The sequence below is a fragment of the Sugiyamaella lignohabitans genome, chromosome D (genome assembly GCF_001640025.1).
Source record: "Sugiyamaella lignohabitans strain CBS 10342 chromosome D, complete sequence".
Classification (NCBI taxonomy): domain Eukaryota; kingdom Fungi; phylum Ascomycota; class Dipodascomycetes; order Dipodascales; family Trichomonascaceae; genus Sugiyamaella; species Sugiyamaella lignohabitans.
In genome coordinates, this window is record NC_031673.1 from 29,781 (window position 1) to 49,868 (window position 20,088).

General features: G+C 46.4%; 7 protein-coding genes across 7 annotated transcripts; 5 read left to right on the forward strand and 2 right to left on the reverse strand.

The window, feature by feature from the left end:
- Positions 1–299: 299 nt before the first annotated feature.
- Positions 300–1,133, forward strand: AWJ20_4613 (uncharacterized protein; the record flags this gene model as incomplete). Its single annotated transcript, XM_018881695.1, has 1 exon — positions 300–1,133. The coding sequence occupies one exon, from the start codon at positions 300–302 to the stop codon at positions 1,131–1,133; it is 834 nt and encodes a 277-aa protein (XP_018736147.1).
- A 1,093-nt stretch (positions 1,134–2,226) lies between these two features.
- POL4 (Pol4p) lies at positions 2,227–3,969 on the forward strand (the record flags this gene model as incomplete). The annotated part of the gene is made up of 1 exon (XM_018881696.1): positions 2,227–3,969. One exon carries the CDS (start codon positions 2,227–2,229, stop codon positions 3,967–3,969), a length of 1,743 nt encoding a protein of 580 aa, XP_018736148.1.
- Positions 3,970–7,585: 3,616 nt separating this feature from the next.
- SCS2 (phosphatidylinositol-binding protein SCS2) lies at positions 7,586–9,019 on the forward strand (the record flags this gene model as incomplete). Its single annotated transcript, XM_018881697.1, has 2 exons — positions 7,586–7,619; positions 7,992–9,019. 2 exons carry the CDS (start codon positions 7,586–7,588, stop codon positions 9,017–9,019), a joined length of 1,062 nt encoding a protein of 353 aa, XP_018736149.1.
- A 307-nt stretch (positions 9,020–9,326) lies between these two features.
- Positions 9,327–10,673, reverse strand: MAP2 (Map2p; the record flags this gene model as incomplete). Its single annotated transcript, XM_018881698.1, has 1 exon — positions 9,327–10,673. One exon carries the CDS (start codon positions 10,671–10,673, stop codon positions 9,327–9,329), a length of 1,347 nt encoding a protein of 448 aa, XP_018736150.1.
- Positions 10,674–12,022: 1,349 nt separating this feature from the next.
- On the reverse strand, positions 12,023–13,366 carry MAL31 (Mal31p; the record flags this gene model as incomplete). The annotated part of the gene is made up of 1 exon (XM_018881699.1): positions 12,023–13,366. One exon carries the CDS (start codon positions 13,364–13,366, stop codon positions 12,023–12,025), a length of 1,344 nt encoding a protein of 447 aa, XP_018736151.1.
- A 1,308-nt stretch (positions 13,367–14,674) lies between these two features.
- Positions 14,675–15,817, forward strand: DES1 (sphingolipid delta-4 desaturase; the record flags this gene model as incomplete). The annotated part of the gene is made up of 1 exon (XM_018881700.1): positions 14,675–15,817. One exon carries the CDS (start codon positions 14,675–14,677, stop codon positions 15,815–15,817), a length of 1,143 nt encoding a protein of 380 aa, XP_018736152.1.
- A 2,601-nt stretch (positions 15,818–18,418) lies between these two features.
- AWJ20_4619 (cyclin Pch1) lies at positions 18,419–19,510 on the forward strand (the record flags this gene model as incomplete). The annotated part of the gene is made up of 1 exon (XM_018881701.1): positions 18,419–19,510. The coding sequence occupies one exon, from the start codon at positions 18,419–18,421 to the stop codon at positions 19,508–19,510; it is 1,092 nt and encodes a 363-aa protein (XP_018736153.1).
- Positions 19,511–20,088: the final 578 nt, after the last annotated feature.

Here is a 20,088-nt window from a genome sequence, read left to right on the forward strand (position 1 = left end):
TTCTAAATCATTCCTAAGTTGTTATTTCCAAGTACCAATTATTGCATATTGGAAATCAATTCCATTCTAGAGCAATTATTCAACAATAATTTGCTCTATCGAGTTGCTCTACATGTCCACTCATTTATATCATGCACATATAGTCTGTTAGATCGTGATCTCGTTGCTGCATATGAGAAGCATGCAAATTAACGTCCATTATAGGGTTATCTCGCTGATGCTTAAACTATCATTGTTATGATCCAAACCATATCGCCTGTGTCTTTTACCATATAAGACCAGGGTAGCCGTTAGTAGATATGCCTCTTGAGCTGAGTGCAATTGATGTTCTGGTCACAGATTGGGATGAGACTGTGACCTCAGAAGATACCATGGCAGTCCTCTCGCAAGCTGCTTATGATCACAAGACCAACTTCCATCCACCATGGGAGTATTTCGGAGATATGTACTACAAAGATTACGAGAAATATGCCTGTAATTACAACGAACGACGAGGATCATTGCAAGAAGAGGCAGAATTTTTGAGTGGTTTGAAACAAGTGGAGCTGGAAAGCGTTACAAGAGTAGAGAACAGCGGTCTCTTCAAGGATGTACCTGAATCTATGGTTCGATCTCAAGCTAGTAAAGTAAAGATCCGACAGGGCTGGTGGGATGTGCTGTCTCTAGCAACGAAAAATAAGGTGCCCATTGTGATTCTCAGTGTCAATTGGAGTGATGTGCTTATCGAGGAAGTGCTTTCACTGCACGGGTTCGATACTACAAACAGCAGTATCAGAATCTACGCCAACAAGATTCAAGTCGACGATGAAACAGGATTGGCAACAGGAAAACTGGGCGGGCATCCCATCCTCGGCTCGGCAGGAATTCGTACAGCCCAGGATAAGCTCGACATACTCAAGAAGATTCGCAGTCAAAAGCTGAGCGGGAAAGCGACTGAATCAATTGCATATTTTGGAGACAGTAGTACCGATACACTGGCATTACTAGAAGCAGATCTCGGGGTTGTCATTCACAAAAACTCGCTAGCCAGTCGTCTGGAGGGACTAGGAGTAGCCATTCTACGCAAAGAGCACGACAAGACTGACAACAATCAGGTCTACTACCTTTGCGAATGGTCAGATCTGCTGACCTGACCAGCCGAGGTTACTGCACGCGGCAAAATGGAGCTCTCTGCTGAGCTCAAACTCCACTGTCTCACTACACCGTATTTCTGACCGACTGTCTTGTAACTTAATTTATTGCTTCTTCTAACCGGGGACATGCCTCCGGCGGCTGGGGCTGCGCCCCAGACCCCGTGGCTCCTCTCGCTACGCTCGAGTCGGCTTCCAGGACCCTCACGTAATCTCGCGAAGGGAGTACAACGGGGTCTGGGGCGTAGCCCCACTCGCCGGAGGCAGTCCGTCCAGGGTCCAGATTGCTTGCTGTTGGTGAGGCTGCATGGATTGGCAGGAGCTTAATTAGGAGCTGCATATGATCTTATCAGCAATCATGAACTTTCACTCGGACATGGTCATCAGCTACGATAGAAGTTATTAGTAGTAGATTGAGTTTCTAGTATGGAGAAGATCATATTTGGCAGTAGAACCGGAAGTTCATTTCAACGGTACATGTGCAAGTGAAGTATCGCATAAAGAATGCCGCAAAATAAGCGTCGCATCCATGGCAATACGCAGGAGGACCGTGACAGGTTCTTTTCGTCGCAGGACGCGTTGGACCTAATCATGTCGCCGGAAAATGAGCAGACTGCTAATACCGCAGAGAGGAGTGCCTCATATGACAGGTCACAGAAGGAGAAGCTACGGTCGTTTGGGCCTGCAGTTCGCTTCTCTCCTCCCGCGACCAGTCCGCCACGAAAAGTTCGGAGGACCAAACATTCCACACCTTCGCTCTCTGATTCAACCTCTAAAGTCGACAATTCAGATTCAGATCACAAGGAATCACAGTCATCAATTGCAATTGATTCTGAATCGAAGGTTAGAGAACCGATAAGTTCCTCACGTTCCTCAGCAAGACAGGTCTCAGAAGAGCTTGGATCATCTCCACCACCGCAAACAATTGAGAAAACTCAAACTAAACTGGATATGAGTGTCAAACCTCAGTCCTTCAAAAAGAAGCTGTTCGAAAACTTGAAGTTCTGTAAGTTGCTGCTGTCTCCTTTTGATACTATGCATATGCTAGTATGGAAACACATGTTTTATATGGTATACTAACTCAAGTCAATCAGGTATGGTCCCTAGTAGACCATCGTCCAAGCTCTATCAGATTAAATCCAAGAAATATGACGAATACGGCGCCAGGGTCACGTCCAGTTTTGATAAGTCTGTATCACATGTGTTGATTGATCCTGAGTGGGATGGATCGCGTACTTTGAAATATTTACATATTTCAGCTGGGGACATAAGACCAGAGATAGACAAAGGTACTATTCACTTTGTTCGTGATAGTTGGCCGTCTGCATGTATTGAAAACAAGCAATTGATTCCTGAAAGTCCTGATTATACTGTTCAATTGTACTCACCTGCCCCATCTCCAGAAACCACTCCGGAACCAGAGGTCTCACAAAAGCTAGTTCAAACTGTTATCAGTCCTGAGAAACCTCCTAAGCTTAAGAAGCGTGATATTTCGACATCTTCGAACACTTCACTTTCCCCTGAACCAGATACCCCGAAGCAGACTGCAATTGACGATCTTAATCCTGTAGAAGCTAGTGGAGCCAATACCAGTATTGAAAACAAGGCTGAAAAGAAGGCTCAGGATGGCTCTGGTAACGATGAACTGGACTCGGTTATTCAGGAAGCAGAACTTCAAGAGCACGCGGCGAGATTTCTCTCGGATGATGAGATTGAGCATGCGCTGCAGACTCAAAGGAAGAAGTACTCAGCGCCATACTCGCGTCCCAAGAGGACCAGTGACGGAAGAGTGTTAAAAGGTAACTGGGACACATTTCTGTGCATGAAAGCTGGAGAAGACAACATTGCTAAACCTGATGGACCAAATGCCTTGGTTATCAACATTTTGAGCTTGATGCTTCACCATTATGAAGCAGAGGGCGATCAATGGCGCACTTTGGCATATCGAAAAGCAATAGCGACTTTGAAAAAGCAGACAGTTCCAGTGAGAACGGCTGCGCAGGCAGTTAAACTTCCTGGTATAGGCAGTCGATTGGCTGACAAGATTGAGGAAATTAACAAGACCGGTGACTTAAAACGACTCAAGTATACTCAGGGAGAGGGCAAATTCGAAGTTTTGGAGCTGTTAAAGCGTATTTATGGCGTTGGCAATAAGACCGCTAATAAATGGTACAGTGAGGGAATTAGAACTTTGGATGACGTAAGAGAACGTAAAGATTTGACTGCCAACCAACAGACTTCTCTGGACCATTATGAGGACTTTGCTGAACGAATTCCTCGAGATAATGTGACAAAACACTTCGAACGAGTGAGAGATGCAGTCCATGAAATAGATCCAGAGATCGAGGCAACTGCTATGGGATCATATCGTCGTCTACAGCCGGATTGTGGTGACATTGATATTATCCTAACCAAACGAAACGCCAGTAGACACGACCTGACGGTAACATTGGCCAAGTTGCTGGATGTGTTGTTTGAACAAGGGTTTGCCAAGTATACATTTGGCGGGATCGAGGCAAATAGTATGCGATGGCTGGGGGCATCAGCCCACCCAGATGACGGCAATAAATGGCGTCGAATGGACATTTTGCTTGTACCATGGGAAGAACGAGGTGCAGCATTTATTTATTATACAGGAAACGATATATTTAATCGTAGCATGAGGTTATTAGCACAGAAAAAGGGATACCGGCTTAACGAAAAAGGACTATTTCTGGCACCTCATGACAGAAAGAGTGCTGGTGCAGTGGGACCACTTGTATGTGGAGAGGACGAGGAAAAAATATTTGAGACTTTGGGAGTCCCTAACCGGCCACCACATAAACGGATTATTGGTTGATGACAGATAATACCAGGTAGTTTGATTAGATGTAATTGTATGGTAATAGTATTTAACAAAGGCAAGCTAATAACTGACTGATCTAACAAGCTGCGAGAAAATTCTACCCGCGCTTCTCTTGTTGATGTTGGGAAATTGCCCATTTGGATGTTATATTGAATGTCTTGACGATAATATATCCAGAAGCCCCCATAAGACAGTCATGACGTGACGCTATACCAGGGAATTTAGCTGCGTATTCCAGAGTGAGACATCATTTTGAGTTGGATGACCATTGCTTTCATCGCTGTTTCACATTTCAATATTAAGCAACTAATATAAGCCCGATACTGCTACCGAAGTGCATAAAGAAACTTGGCTCTCAGCAGGAATCTTAGCCTCAAGTTAAGCTTTGGCCCAGAATACTCCAATGGGCTTACAAAGATAGTGAGTTACATGGATAAGAATCTTAGCACCGAGTTAGGTTTGTTTCTATATGTGCCAAGAGATCTATGTTTCGTTCTGATACAGGCTCGCACGATGAATACAATAGTAAACAGATCTTCAAGGACGGATCCAAAGGTCCAGGTCTACTGATCAGCAACAATTACATATCCATGAAATTACCTAACGGACCGAGGGGAGTGTAGAATACGGACGGACACATCTGTCAACCTGACCACGACAAAATGGATATATAAATGGACCAATTCCAGGATGTATTTTGTTCTTAGTTCTATCTTCAGCTTATAGATTCTCTTCTTATTAGCACAAGAACAAAGCCAGCTCCAATCAGAAGCCTCTGAAACCAGACCAACCAACCCGAACAACCAAGCCCAAGAAACAGACTAAAAAAAAAATGATTTCCAAGAGCATTGTCACTTACGCTACTGTACTTTTGGCAGCTTATTCACAAGCCGCTCCTCTTGCTGGAACCGCTGCTTCTGCTCCTGGTGCTGCTGTTTTCCAACCCTCGCAGTCGGCTCCTGCTGCTCCTGCTGCTGCTCAATCAGCTCCTGCTCCAGTTGCTGCTAATACCGCTGCTGCTGCTGCTCCTCCAGCTGTGTCTGCTCCTGCCGGAGCCCCAGTCCCTGCTGCTCAGCCATCTGCCGCAGCTGCTCAACCCAGTGGTTCAAGTTCTCCTACTGACCCTTCAGTCATCAACGCCCTCAAGTCGGCCAGTCCTTCCGACCTTAATGCCCTTGCCGCTATCTTGAGCGCTGGAATTTCTGGAATCATTGGCCTCGCCAAGCAATCTGGCCAAGACCAGACTCAGACCCTGAAGAACTATGTTTCTTCTGTTGGCAGCAGCATCAGCGCTATCCAACAAGCTCAAGGAGCCTCTGCCGTTCCATCTCAACTTACCAGTTCTTACCAACAATTGGAGAATTATGTCGCCAGCTACAAGCCTCCTACTGCTTATGTCAAGCGTCAAGCTGGTTCTCCTACCGACGAGTACGACGGAAATCCCAGTATGTTGCCCACTGACCAAACCGGTCTCATGGGTCAATCCGAGGGAGCTGCCATGCTTGCTCCTTTAGCCAACAACATCAACGGTCTCTTGCAAGGCGACAGTGCTGCTGGAGACGTTTACAAGATCATTGACAGTCTTGACCACGCCAACGACGCCAACGTGGCTGCTGTGGGCTCGGCTCTTTCTCCCGTCACTGGCGGTATGTCCGAAGACGTTGCCAACTTCTTGGGTGGTCCCGTCGTCCAGACTCTTGCTCACGGTACCTGGGACACCATTGCCCACATTATCGGCACTCCAATAGACACTCTGACCGGCACCTCTGAGTCTGCTCCTGCCTCTGACTCGTCCACCTCGTCCGACTCCTCTGGCAGCAGCTCGGGCTCCAACTAAACCTCGCACCCCGTTCCAGCACACACTTTTTTTTCTTCCCACGGCACCTTTCGCTTGCCGCAATTCAGTCTCTTAAAATAAATCCAAATCTACTTTTCTCCTCACGCCAGACTCGAGCGTAGCGAGAGGAGCCACGGGGTCTGGGGCGGAGCCCCAGCCGCCAGAGGCAACATCTCCCCGGGCCCACACTGCCTCCGGCGGCTGGGGCTCCGCCCCAGACCCCGTGGCTCCTGCTTCGCAGGAGTTGCGTTGGGGGACTGGACCCTGCATGATTCGAACTGTATCAACTGGATCTGGTTCAGAGTGTAATGCAAGCAAGTGAGTTGGGGGCCTGGTTTGACCATAGTTTTTAGGGGCATGAAACTGACTGGAGGGTCGAAACAGGAAAGTATTTTTTTACCATAGGGATGAGTGTGAAATTTCAGATCCCCCTCGCAGATGATAATGCACTGATCGGCCGGGGTCTGCATATCGAACCCCCCCTGAGCCACATTGATTCGGAGAAAAACAGTTCCGAAAAAACTCAATTCTGCCAATCGCTCCACAGCCCATTCATTGCTTTCACTGCTCAACCGCATGTGCCCTGTGACCAAACCATAACAGACCTGAGCCACTTTTTCCACTTTCTGGTATCACATGCAACGGGGCTCGGTGGGTCGCCCGACTTGCCTCCGGCGGCTGGGGCTGCGCCTCAGACCCTCTGGCTCCTCTCGCTGCCCTCGAGTCGATGTGTGTGAAGGCCATCAGAATAAAAAACCGCCCAAAATACCATCCCGACACCCCCCAAAAGCTCGCGAAGCGAGCACAACGGGGTCTGGGGCAGCGCCCCAGCCGCTGGAGGCGGGCCCGATACCGGCCGAGCCCCCAGCTAGGCCGCGCGGCCCCCAGACGCCTTGGGACACCAGCCTGGATCTCAGGGTTGGGTGATTCTAATCGGGTCGGCAGCGCAACGCCCCGCAAGATTAGCATATTAGCATGGCTGGAGCTGGCGTTCGGCTGGAAAGATGCTTGGGTGCCTGCGTGCCGTGTTCATGCCTGTAGACGCTGACGCTCATATTAGGTAGACAGACTCCACTTCATCACCATCATCGCAATCACACGCCTTGCTAATTACTTGAGCAGCATTTTCCGCGACTTCTGATTTTCGTCTCTTGTACTTGAACTTGCACCTGCACTTGAATTTTTTTTTCAACTTGCAATTGCTGTATAACATCCAATAAAACCTTTGCAATTTGCATTTGTTGTTTTCCATTGTTTGTATTTACCTCTCTATCTACATACAGCTGACGATACTGCATTCTTTCGGTTCAAATATCCCATCTACTGATAACCGGGCTGAGCAAGTCAAAAAAAAAGTATCTGAACACGAATTTTTTCTTGTCAGCATTCTTTTCTGTTTTTATCCAGCAAGTCTACTATCGATTGAAAAATTGAGCTGCAATTTCATTGCCTGATTTCCCGATACATTCTAACTGGCAATCAACTGGCGAAGTACGTTAGTCGTGGCGCAGGTATACGTGTGTGTTGTTGATGTCGTGATTCTGAGTTACACTTGCAATTACATTTACATTTTTGCACTTCATTTTTGAATCGCGAGTACTTATCAACCGGGTCACACTGTACACTTATCAAGTGCACTTTGAAAACTAACCTTCCCATCAGACCTAAACCGATCCGTGTATTATTTAAGTCGGACTCAGTCAATCCAATTCCGATCAATTCGATTCCTCCATTCAATTCAATTCAGCTGAGACTTTATTCACAACAGCTACAATGGATATTTCACCCGAAGTTCTTGTTTTTCATGGTACGTATTAGCTGTGCAGCGCGGCCGAGATGCGATTGCATGTTCTCGGTTCAGACTTCGAACCCCGATCACTGGGGATTTCCAGCTTGTTGCCACTGTTTATTGTTTAAAGAGTAGGGCTTCAAGCTGAAATCTAGCTCTGATAGCGCTCCTGTCACTCTTCTGTCGTCTTCAACACTTCCCAGTGACTGGTGAATGTGGCAGTGTCAGTGTTGTAGTGCAATGTTGGCAGTCATCGAGCTTGTCGTTATCTCAGATTGTGTCATTCGTGACATCTCGGTCCCAGAAGCTCGCGAAGCGAGCACAACGGGGTCTGGGGCAGCGCCCCAGCCGCCGGAGGCAAGATCCCTCCACCATACTAACCCTGAACAGCCCCCTTTTCCGAGCAGGCTACCAAGCCATTGGTGTTGAAAAACACATCGGATCGCAAACTGGCTTATAAGATCAAGACCACGGCCCCGAAACTGTACTGTGTGCGACCCAATGCGTCGGTTATTGAGGCCGGTCAGACGATTGAGGTGTCGATTATCCGTCAAGCCAAGGACCAGCCCAAGCCTACTGAAAAGTCCAAGGACAAGTTTCTTGTTCTGACAGCACCTGTTTCGGACGAGATTCTCGAGAATTCCGACATTTCAAAGCTGTGGGCTACTTTAGAGGAGACCAGCAAGGACACCATTGTTAACAAGAAAATCAAGGTCAACTACGAGTTCGGTACCGACTCTACAGGTTCTTCAGGATCGCACCATGGTGAAACCGGTGCTGCAACCAGTGGATCCGTTGGATCAGGCTCGTTGTCATCTGCTGCTACTGGCACTTCGGAGTCTGGTGATAGCAGCAGATCGTCTGGTTTGCCCGTCAACTCACATGCTTCTGCTTTGGCTGCTGCCACATCGCAAAGTGAGGGTGCCGGTAACACCAGCATCATCGACCCCTCGCAATACGGTACTCCACTTCGAGGAGGTCACAGCGATAATGCCGGTGCCGGATCTGTTCTAGGAGGTGGTTCTTCTGGTGACGGTGCTGGATCGAGTCCTGTGAATGCTACTGCTGCTGGTATTGTTGCTGCTGCTGCTGGCGGAGCTGCCACTGGCTCGTCATTGTCTAATGGTTCCAGTGGTGAATCGACTCTCAAGTCGCGAAACATCCCTAGTTCTGCCGATACAGACCGAGCCTCTCAACGAGCCCAGGAACAAATCTCGTCTCAATCCAAGGAATTGAAGGCTGCTGCTGCTGCTAACAGCTCGTCATCCACCAGCGGATCTGCCAATGAGCCTGGATTCAAGTCGTCACAACCCGGCTCGTCCACCGCTGTCCGCCAGCAACCATCTTCGGGCGTCCCCCTCCACCTGGTCCTCGCTCTCGCCCTCGTTGCCTTTTTCATCGGCTGGAAGCTATTCTAGATGCAAAACCCCCTACCTCAAAACCATCATCCGGATCCTCCCTAGCACCTTCCACAGCGTGTCTCCTTAATACTTTTTATTTGTTATTGTTTTAACCTTACACTACCGGGGTGTTTGCCTCCGGCGGCTGGGGCTCCGCCCCAGACCCCGCTGCTCCTCTCGCTTCGCTCGAGTCGTTTTCTTGGGGGTCCCCTGAACTCTGGAAAAACCAGATCAACTCCTGCGAAGCAGGAGCTACGGGGTCTGGGGCAGCGCCCCAGCCGCCGGAGGCAGCAACCCCCCCTAGTCGATAAAGATACACGTATATTTAGTAGTCGTCACCCCGTGACACCACCTCCTTGACGGTGGGTCGGAGAAGGATTGTATGCTCGTATTGGGCGGTGTAGGAGCCGGGGATGTCCACCAGGGGTGGGTAGTCTTGGACGATGCCGGACTTGACGAGGTTGTTCAATGCTAGGAGATACTTTTCTTCACCGGCGTGATCGAGGTATCGGCGACAGAAGGGCAGGGTGCCAAAATGCTTGTCAATGACGGCGAGAAGGTTCTTGGCGCTGTTGAGACGAAGTGGAACGTGGCCAATATTGGTCCGTTTGGCGTAGTGAGACACTTCACCTTCGTCGTGAACGTATCCCTTACCAGTGGATCCGAAAGTCTCAATAGCAAAAGTCTCGCCCTCCTCCATCTTGGTTTGGTCGTGACTCTTCACAATGGGCACGGATTTACCGCCGTGAATCTCAAATGGATTGATATTATGGCCATTAAGATTGCGGATGGGCTTCACTTGAAAAGTCTTACCGTCGAGTTCGACTTCGTACGACTCCATGACTTCTTGAATAGCAGCTCCGATATCTCCAAGTCGTACATCGATACCGGCTTCACGAACTCCCGTATTAGTAGCATCTCTCACAGCAGCAAGAAGGTTATCGTATTTATCGTCAAATGTCAGTGTAAACGCAGAGTCCAGAATACGTCCGTTAACATGGACTCCGATATCGACCTTCATGACATCCTCATACTTCAATACTGTAGTATCTCCCTTGTTAGGTGTGTAATGAGCAGCCACATGATTTAATGATAAACCAGTAGGGAAACCCGGTCCGGCTTTCTTACTGTCACCATTGCCCTCAGTAAGAGCTCTAGTAGCATTTTCAATTAGATCAGCAATCTCAATCATTGTCATGCCGGGTTTAATTGTCTTTTGAGCGTATTGTCTGACTTGACGATGTGCCTCGGCAGCCTTTCTGAGATCATTGAATGCGTCAAAACTGGCTCTTTCGAGATATCTCTTTTCCTCTGATGTAGTTCTGTAATGGTTATCGTCTTTGTACTCGACGATCTCTCCCTCTGGATATACATTATCTTTGAACAAATTAGACAATCCAACAGTAGGAGGTTCTGTTTGAGAGGTAGGAACTGCTCCACTGCCACCGGCAGTCTTCTTCTTTTTCTTGTTATTCTTCTTCTTCTTCTTCTTTTTCTTGGCAGCACCCTCTTCACCGCCTTCTGCAGCTACTTCGTCGTCACCTTCGTCATCGTCATCTTCATCTCCAGCCTGTTCTGACTTTGGCACATTCTTTGTCGACTCTTCAATCTTCAGATCCTCGACCTTATCTGCCAGCTTTTCGCTGCCATTTGCAATCTCGGTCGAACCCATCTTTGATTCTGCACTTTGGTTATCTCAACCGCACTTGCAAAAATATCATCAGATTGCGGGTTGCCGGAATATACGGCTGCGATAGATCTCCGCCAATATCCGCCATGCTTCTAATCGTACAGTTAGATCCCTTGCTGCTGGTACTGCAATTATTGATCTTGGGCATATAAAGCTTTCCTTTGGAGACAACTAAAATCGAAAAGCCCACTTTCATTTCTCCTTCTTTTTTTTTTTTTTAGTCTTCTGTCGAAACGAAATTCAATATTACTCTAGAAATTGCGAGCACAAATCTGAAATTTTCACCTCTAAAATCTAATGCTGTTAGTGATATTTCACTGATCTCGACCCCGTTAACGCGATATCTCATTGACAGCACACGCGTCTGATCAACATCGAGACCTGGCAGGTAGTGATCCTTCTTCAATCGACTGTCGTCAATAGATTCATTCAGTTGTCGGGCAAACCACATTAAAAATGACCAAAGCAACTCAAACCCTCAGCATTCTCTTATCACTTGTGGGTACTTACGTCCTCCTTCTCAATGGCACCATCCCCGTCAGCACCAAGATCCACGACGAGGTCCTGCCCCTGGTCCCTTTCTGGTTCCTCTTCGCCTTTGGATCCTACGCTCTGGGTACCCTTGGCTGGGACGTCATGACTTTCAACGACAAGCCAGAAAAGCATAAGGAGCTGCTCCAGGTAAGTCAACGATAGGGGGTACATGCCTCCGGCGGCTGGGGCTCCGCCCCAGACCCTGGTTGCTCCTCTCGCTCCGCTCGAGTCGTTCTCTCGGCTGTCCAGTAACTCCTGCGAAGCACGAGCAACCAGGGTCTGGGGCGGAGCCCCAGCCGCCGGAGGCATTGCCAACTCAGGACCCATGTACTAACGATAATCCAGCAAATTGAAGCGGCCAAGGCTGACCTCCGCTTGAAGGGTGTCGATGTCGACTAAATTATACATTATTAATTTATATAATAAAACTCATAGCTATTACAGATAACATAAAACAAATAATTGGCGACATATGCTGGTTAGTGGCTGAAGGCGTCGTACTTGGCGAAGTCGCGAGTGGGCACTTGTTTCTCGAACATGATGTCGAGCTCTTCAAAGGTACGTTTGCGAGTCTCAGGGAGTCGGAAGTAGCACCATACCAATGACATGAGAGATAAAGCACCAAACACAAAACCGATCTTGCCTCTCATATTACCGTTCTGAGGATTGAACATGTAGGGAACTGCAACAGTAGTCACAATGGTACAGAGAGCTTGAGCAGCTGTAGCCACTGCATAAGTTCTACTTCTCTAAATTAAATGTTAGTCTTCCGAGGGGTCCTGTTCTATTGCCAATCACTACAGGATACTTACTAGTTTAGTTGAAGAAATTTCACCAATGATAACGAATGTCAAGGGACCAACTGTGAGTTGATACAGAAAAGTCCACACATCGAGCAAACTAGCTTGGGCCCAAGAGAATCCAAGGTTACTGGAATATGAGGGTGCACAGTCAAGAATGGCAATGATAAATAAAAGCAGAGTCATAACAGAAAGCCCGTAGTTGAAAATAGTACGACGTCCTGCGTAACTAAGTACTACCCAGGTAAGAGCAGTTCCAACAAAACCAATGGCTGTAGTTCCTACACCCATATAAAATGCCTTCTGGTTATCTAGACCTGCCTGGATAAAGAAATAGTTGCAGTATCCCATCAATGGATTACCACAAATGACTTGGATAAGATAGACCATGCAGCAGATTTCAGTTCTTCTCAAGTTGCTGCCCTTGAAACAGTCCATATAGGTCGAAGAAGTGTGCAGTTCTCTTTCAAGAAGATCTGTTTGCTCAATGACATTAAGAGTCTTCTCCAAACTAACCCCATCACCGGCCTTGTCCCATGCCAATCTTTGAAGAGCTTTCTTTGCTTCGTCTCGTCTCCCCTTACGAACCAAGTACCAAGGAGACTCTGGAGCAAACGGTAGACCAACAAACAAGATCAAACACCAGATCCATTGAATTGCAAATGGTGCCTTATAAGCCCATTTATCAGTTCGGCTCTCTAAACCAGCGGCTACACCTTGAGCCACAAATTGGCCAATAACAAATGCCATATTAATGAATGCAGTCAAAATACCACGAAGTGCCAAAGGACTGACTTCAGATGCATAACTGGGTGCAATAACTACAAAGCATCCCCACAATAATCCAGCAAGAATCTCTCCAACACATAGAACCTGGATGTTATTGGCAAAAAATTGCATAAAGATCAAGGCAGCAATAAGCAAATTGCAAACAATCAATACCCTTTTTCTACCCCATTTTTCACTAGGCCAAGCAACTACAAGAGATCCCAGTAACTGTCCAATAGGGTTGCCCATTCCAAGACCACTCTGCCAGGCAGCTGAAATCTCCTTATTACCATTATAATACTGCCCGTACTTTGCGATAAAAGAAGGCATAGCATAAAACGATGTCACTAACTGAGCATCGTAACCAGTCATAATAACTGCCACACTGAAGAAGACAGACCAGAACATAGCCTTTGGATACTGCTTCATAGCATCAATAACGCCCAACTGGCGCTCTTCCTCAAGCAACTCTTTAGTGTTTTCCAGAATCACGTTGACTGCCTTGATGGAAGAAATAGACCCCACATCCTGTTCATCCACAACATGGTGGGTTTTCTCAGTATCAGGACTCATTTTGAAGATTTATCACTCGCAGATAGAGAAATTAAGTCCACATGGTGATTTGCACTGGTATCGATATATATGTGCCGAGTATGACAATACAGTAGGTAAAATAGCCCCCGCCGCTTATCATGCCCACTACTATTGGTGCCTATCAAGGTTCTCTCCACATATCTAAAGTTGCAATTTTAAAGTCTGACTGGTGCTGATGTTACAATGAGTGTACAGGAAGTTTCCTGATACAGATAAAGGTCAGACTGGGTTTTATCAGGGGTAACTGCATATGCATGCATAATGGCTGCTTCTGCATAAAGCGGCATTAGAAATAACCGCGTTTAAGCAGCCATGCTGATTGACGGGGGTCTGAGGAAACGAGATAGATACTGATAAGAAGGGCATTATCGTTTCAATCTCAAGACTACCAATAGATAAAACCGCGAACACCGCAGTATTCAACCGTTTACACGTGCTAAAATGTCTTGGCAAAGAACTTGATAGCAGATATCGACTCACTAATGAACTCAGATGCCGCTGACGATGAACTGGAAAATAAGAATAGTGGGGGTATGTTACATGAGCAAGCCCCGCTCTGTGCTGAATGGATGGTCCAAGATGTGCTCAGCATCTCCCGAGTACCGCTGTCAGCAGCACACAAACTTATTTCTGCTTTTCTCTCGCATGGCCAGTGGACAGATGACACCCGATGTCGCTCACTCAATTCCGCCCCGATCAGGCAGTCATACCCGCCAGAAAACAATCCATCCCTTCTCCGAAACACCTGCCACCCACCACACGGAACTCCTTGACTCTTCAAACCTCCGCCCGTACACACAGACCGTTATCTTATCTCGCCAGATAAGCTACCCCCTTAGCCCTGCAGCGGACATGGATCTCCGACAAAACCCGGGATAACACCCCATCCCCCACGCCCTAGCGAAGCGAGCCACGGGGTCTGGGGCGGAGCCCCAGCCGCCGGAGGCAGCGAGTCAACCCCCCTTTTGCCTCCGGCGGCTGGGGCTCCGCCCCAGACCCCGTGGCTCGCTTCGCTCGGCAGCGGGCCCGAGTCACAGCGCGTGAATCAGGTGACGTGGGGCTGGAGCTGGCTCGTGGGTGGCATGTGGGCTTACGAGGCAGTGAAAAATCGAAAGGTGATCCGAGGGGTGCTATCAGGTTCCGTGATTTTTTTTTTAGATTGTGGAGAGTGATTTCCTTGTTTTATTGACAGTCTTTTAGGAGAGACGAGGAGTTTTTGCGAAGAACCGAAAAGCAGATTGAGAGAATTGGTTTCTTAGTCGAATACATACCCGTGTACCTATCCAGATGACAATGTCCGAGGTCAAGGTCCAGGCAAGTGGGACCGCCGGTCACAGCAGTGATGGCGGACTGAGTAATAAGTCTCGGGTCAAGGAAACGAGTGAGGATGTCGAGAATATCAAAATTAGAAGAGAAAATGAATTCTTGTTCACGTACCAGGAAGAACCACACCGTTCGCGCCGTATGGAAATCATTAAAGCTCACCCTGAGGTCACTAAATTAGTGGGCCACGAACCTCTGACTAAATGGATAGTCGTAGGTGTGGTAGCGCTGCAATTTTCCACTGCTTGGTTCATGAGAGGTGCTTCGTTCTCGTCATGGTATTTCTGGGCAGCTGCCTATTTCATTGGTGCTACTTGTAACTCTAACATCTTTTTGGCAATCCATGAATTATCTCACAACTTGGCATTTAAGAAGCCTCTTCATAATAAACTGTTTGCTATTTTTGCAAATATTCCTATCGGTATCCCATACAGTGCCGGTTTTGGACCATATCATCAACTTCATCATAAACACATGGGAGAACCTGACTACGATACTGATCTGCCCACATCACTTGAAGCTATGTTTCTGTCGTCTGTGGCTGGAAAGGCCTTTTTTGCTACTTTTCAACTGCTTTTCTATGCTATTAGACCTATGTGCGTCATCAAAGTGAATATGACCTGGGTTCATTATCTTAATATCGCTGTCCAACTGGCAGTCGATGCGCTATTTATTAAATTGGTCTGTCATGACTCGTCTGGATCACTGGATTTGATGCCTTTCTATTATCTTCTTCTCAGTGCTTTCCTAGCTGGGTCTCTACACCCAATTGCTGGTCATTTCATTGCCGAGCATTACGTGCTCGATGCTCCGAAAGAATACGACTTAAAGAAAACTGCTCTTCCTGAGACATATTCGTATTATGGCTGGTTGAATGTCTTTGTATACAATGCTGGTTACCACAACGAGCACCACGACTTCCCATACATTCCGTGGTCCCGTATCAAGACTTTACATACCATTGCAAGTGAGTTCTACGACCCGCTTCCCTCTTACACATCTTGGATCTATGTCATCTATAGATTTGTCTTTGATGAAAACGTTTCTCTGTGGTGTCGTGTGAAGCGTTCTAACATCAAAGCAAATAAGGGAGACGACCAGCCTTAGACGAGCTATTTCCTTTCCTTCATTCAATTGTATATAACTGGATCATATATGAGTATAGACATTTTTTCGTAAATTTTGACCCGGACAGTTTTCGGCAGGTAGGACTTGCCAGATTGAATGACCGTGTCAGAACCTTCTGTGACATCTGTGTGAAAGCACAATCAGAAGAGAGTGAGTCCACTTTCTGAGCATTTTAAGATGCTACTATACTCGGCTAGAGCCCGAGTCACTGGGTATATGGTCGCGTCCAATTAAAAAAAAATCAACTATGTACAAATATTTTATAGATATCAGACTATTTTTTAATGCTGCGATCGAAACCAGCATACTCGCCACGATCGATGGCAGCCTCAATTCGCCGCTCTTGATCCAGCAGCGCTTCATATTGTAAGCGACGCTCGTACTTGAGTAAGGCTCGGTCCGTCTTGAAACTACCTCCTGCTAAGATAAATGACAGCTGGATATAGGTTTTGAATTGCGTAGTAAGAGTGTTTCTATAGACGGGCCAGAAACGGTGTGCCAGTACCCCGAACACAATGCCAACCACACCACCTTGGAGTCCTCCTATAAGCGAGCTGCGGATAATCTACGGATATCCCATGTTAGCAAGTGACAATTGCTCTGTTAATGAATGATTGAATACACTCAGTCGTAGTCAAATGTTGACTGCTGCACTTACGACATCGACCGCACCTTCGACCTTGGAAGGCTCATGGTGCGCCGGCCTCATTTTGTAGAAATATTAGATCAGATTCGCATCTCATGCCACTGCATAAGAAATCAGGATCCATAAATGAGTCTGCAGCTGCCGCAAGGCTGTAAATTGCCGACCCACCAGTTCGATATTTCCTGTCCTCTTATCCAGACTGACTTTTCATATGAAATTCGACAGGGCTTCGGGCTATAGACATGAGTTCTGGTCTGCGACTGAGGTAATTCAGACTCCGAAGAGCTTTGGCCGCAATATGTGCTGCATAGGTTCAGGAAAATAATTACAAGGGAAAGGAAAAATATCTACATAAAACCCATTCTTTCAGTAACACCAAAATACGTAGGTTTCGATGAGTTGTGTTGACTTATAACCAGTTGTCCGACCCCCAATTCCAGAGCGGCGGCGACGTAACGACTCGAGCGCAGCGAGAGGAGCCACGGGGTCTGGAGCGAAGCCCCAGCTGCCGGAGGCATACCCACCGGTAACACTGGAGGAATAAGTCGGCCAAACCTGTAATGGTGTTGGTAGATAATTTGGTACTATTTCTTGTGGTGTCGTAAACATAAAGTTGGAGAGTCGTTTAGAGGTGGAAGTGTTTGTTCTTGTCAATTGTACGGATACTAGATTGTCAGAGATAGATTGGTCGGTGTATAGTGTTCAGATATTTTATTTGTGATAAAGTTGTCATTTACGGTTTCGATAGACTGGCTCTCCCTCTAGTTTCAATGCAAGTATCCATACGTCTCAGGACGTTAAATTGATCTGGAATATGTGCAGCTGTCTGCAAGATAAGGTTGGTTCCTTGCATATCATGTACGAAGAGATCGACTACTGCAACAGTCTTGAGCTACTGGTATTGAGATCGTGAATGGCAACGATATAAATCATGCGTGCTTAGTTGCTGAGTGGGCTGAGTTCAAGATTATGGGGTCTTCGCGGTTAAACTAGCAACGATTGATGAGTGAGATTTTTATTTCAGTGGAAAAAATTTCCAGATCTCGTATTTAGACTGTACATCCATTGCTTCTTGAAAAATTATTTAATCCATTAGTAAAGGCATCTTTCCCGCTTTTCTCTCGTTTTGTAATGTCCAGTCTTCGTCGATGATGTTCATATCATATGCCAGTGAACCGAGGTTACCTGGACTCAAGTAATACAAAATCCAGATTAATATCTTGCCAATTGCCCAATTGCTGTGTCCGCTAATGTCAGTCAGTTCAACGGCTCGATGCACACAATGAAAATGCTTTGGTTTTGAAATAAGTGTTTCCTTTTTAGAATTAGATAATAACCGTTGAGCCGTTGAGTTTGCATGGGCTTATGCGCACGACAGGAGATAGCTGGCTTGCATTGGTCAACCTCCTGCCAACATCCACAAATATATTAGAACGAAATTGGCTGGAAAAATTCGTTGAAAATTTCTATCTGAATCTTTCGTTACAAGGGTGAGATCTAAGGCAAGGTCAGGAATAATCGAAGAGAAAGATTAGGAAACCTCGCACGGCTGTGCCGTTATATTGTTCCCGTCTTGGAAGAATAATTAGTAAGATATCCTAGGATTTCTCTGAATATTTGCTCTTAGCCGAATCTTACATGGTAGACATTCTCTAATTAGAGCACTGGCTTAGAGTATCCTTAGAATTTTTAAATTTGCTGCTGTAAAGCTAGTATTCGAAATCTGTCATACCCTGGTCTATAAGCGGTAGGTTTTGAGACACTGTAGAATAAAGGCCCCGTTCGACACTTGCTTTAGAGAAGAATTATAGAACTTAGCTGTGACCGACCAGCTAGTGATCTAATAAATTCAGTTCTCCTCACGGATTTTTATCCCAAAATAGGCAAATCGGTTGTTTTGATGAAATAGGACTTGTGCGAAAACCGTGTCGATTATGTCGAGTTCAATCAGTAGCGATTCTAATGCGACAACGGGGTCGCCCGTGTCCTCAAATGGTTCAAGCACTACCCTAGTCAATGATAGCTCCTCAGCAAACACAACTAGTAACTCGACACATGACACAAAAGATGTGGATGCTCTTGACTCGTCCAAGAAACCCGAAAGAACTACCAAGGAAAGAGTTGATTCTGGAAAACCAAATCATAAGCCAGAAACTTTAGTTCCAGGTCAGAATGTTTGGATTTTCTCTATGGCTCAAGTCGCCAAATCCCCTAGCGCTAAAGACGGCATTCCCACGAAACATGAGTTTATTCAGCGTGCCAAAGGCGTTAATTTCATAATTGTGACTGGCACACAGCTGCGACTGCCTCCAATGACAATTTACGCAGCAGCTTTGTTTCTTCATAGATTCTATCTTCGACATTCATTAAAAAAGTTCCATATATACGAAGTTGGAGCAGCGTGTTTATTTTTAGCGACCAAGGTCGAGGAGTCTAATCGTCGTCTGAAAGATGTGGCCATCGCATGTACAAGAGTGGCATCTAAAGATATGAATAAAGTAGTTGACGAGCAGTCCAAAGACTACTGGAAATGGCGGGACACGATTATTTATAACGAAGAATTAGCTCTGGAAGCGTTATGTTTTGATTTGACACTAAAATCTCCTTACGAAATCTGCACTGAATTGATGATCAAGCATGAAATGGAGCTAGTAGAACCTGTACGAAAGGCCGGTCAGCATTTTATACACGATTCGTGTAAAACGGTGCTGGGACTTATTTACAGTGCCGAAGTTATCGCTGCCGCTGCATTCTACTGGGCAGTAAGGTCTACAGGAACCAAGATTGATCTAAAGCCAAAGAATGGCGAAGAGAATAAACTGCTTGGTGTTAAAAAGCAGCATGTATATGATGCTGTCAATATGATGGCTGATTTTTACAGCACATTACAAGAAACGGTATTGTCCAGTGAGAGGAAAAACAAGTACACAAGGATGACCCCCAGTAACAAGCGAAAAGCTTCTGACAGTTCTAGCAGCACCTCGAAAAAGAACAAACCCGACGAGGCTCAGACTGTGCCTGTGTAGGCTCTGTAATTATACTATATTTATTAATGCATCTTGACTGTACATATCTCACAATCTACTAAACCTGTGACCAACACTCTTCTATACGGCGACAACTGCTCACCAATTGACTGGGTTCTGCCTCCGGCAGCTGGGGCAAAGCCCCAGACCCCACTGCTCCTCTCGCTTCGCTCGAGTCGTTACGTCTACGGGGTTGGTCGACATTTTACTCGTCAGGTCGTGAAATAGGATTATGGCATGCCAAGCCGAGTAGATTCGAGGAGCAGCTGAGTAAACGTCCTCCAGCGAATGATGTTTTTAATATAAAATATACTCGCTACAGCAAATCCAATTAGTAACAGTTTCTGAAATTTATACTTGTAGAAAATTTCATGTTACACAATCGGTGTCAAAAGGTGTTCTATCATGCTGGCAATGTGTGTACTATCTATGAAGCATAAGAGGTAGTCAACTATAAGGTACGCAATTATCAGAACGGATAGCTTTTTAGAGCAGCTTGGAACTTATACTACCCACTATGACAGTATTAATAATTACTTAGAATAGAATATACTCTTCGAAGCGTAGCTGGACTTGTA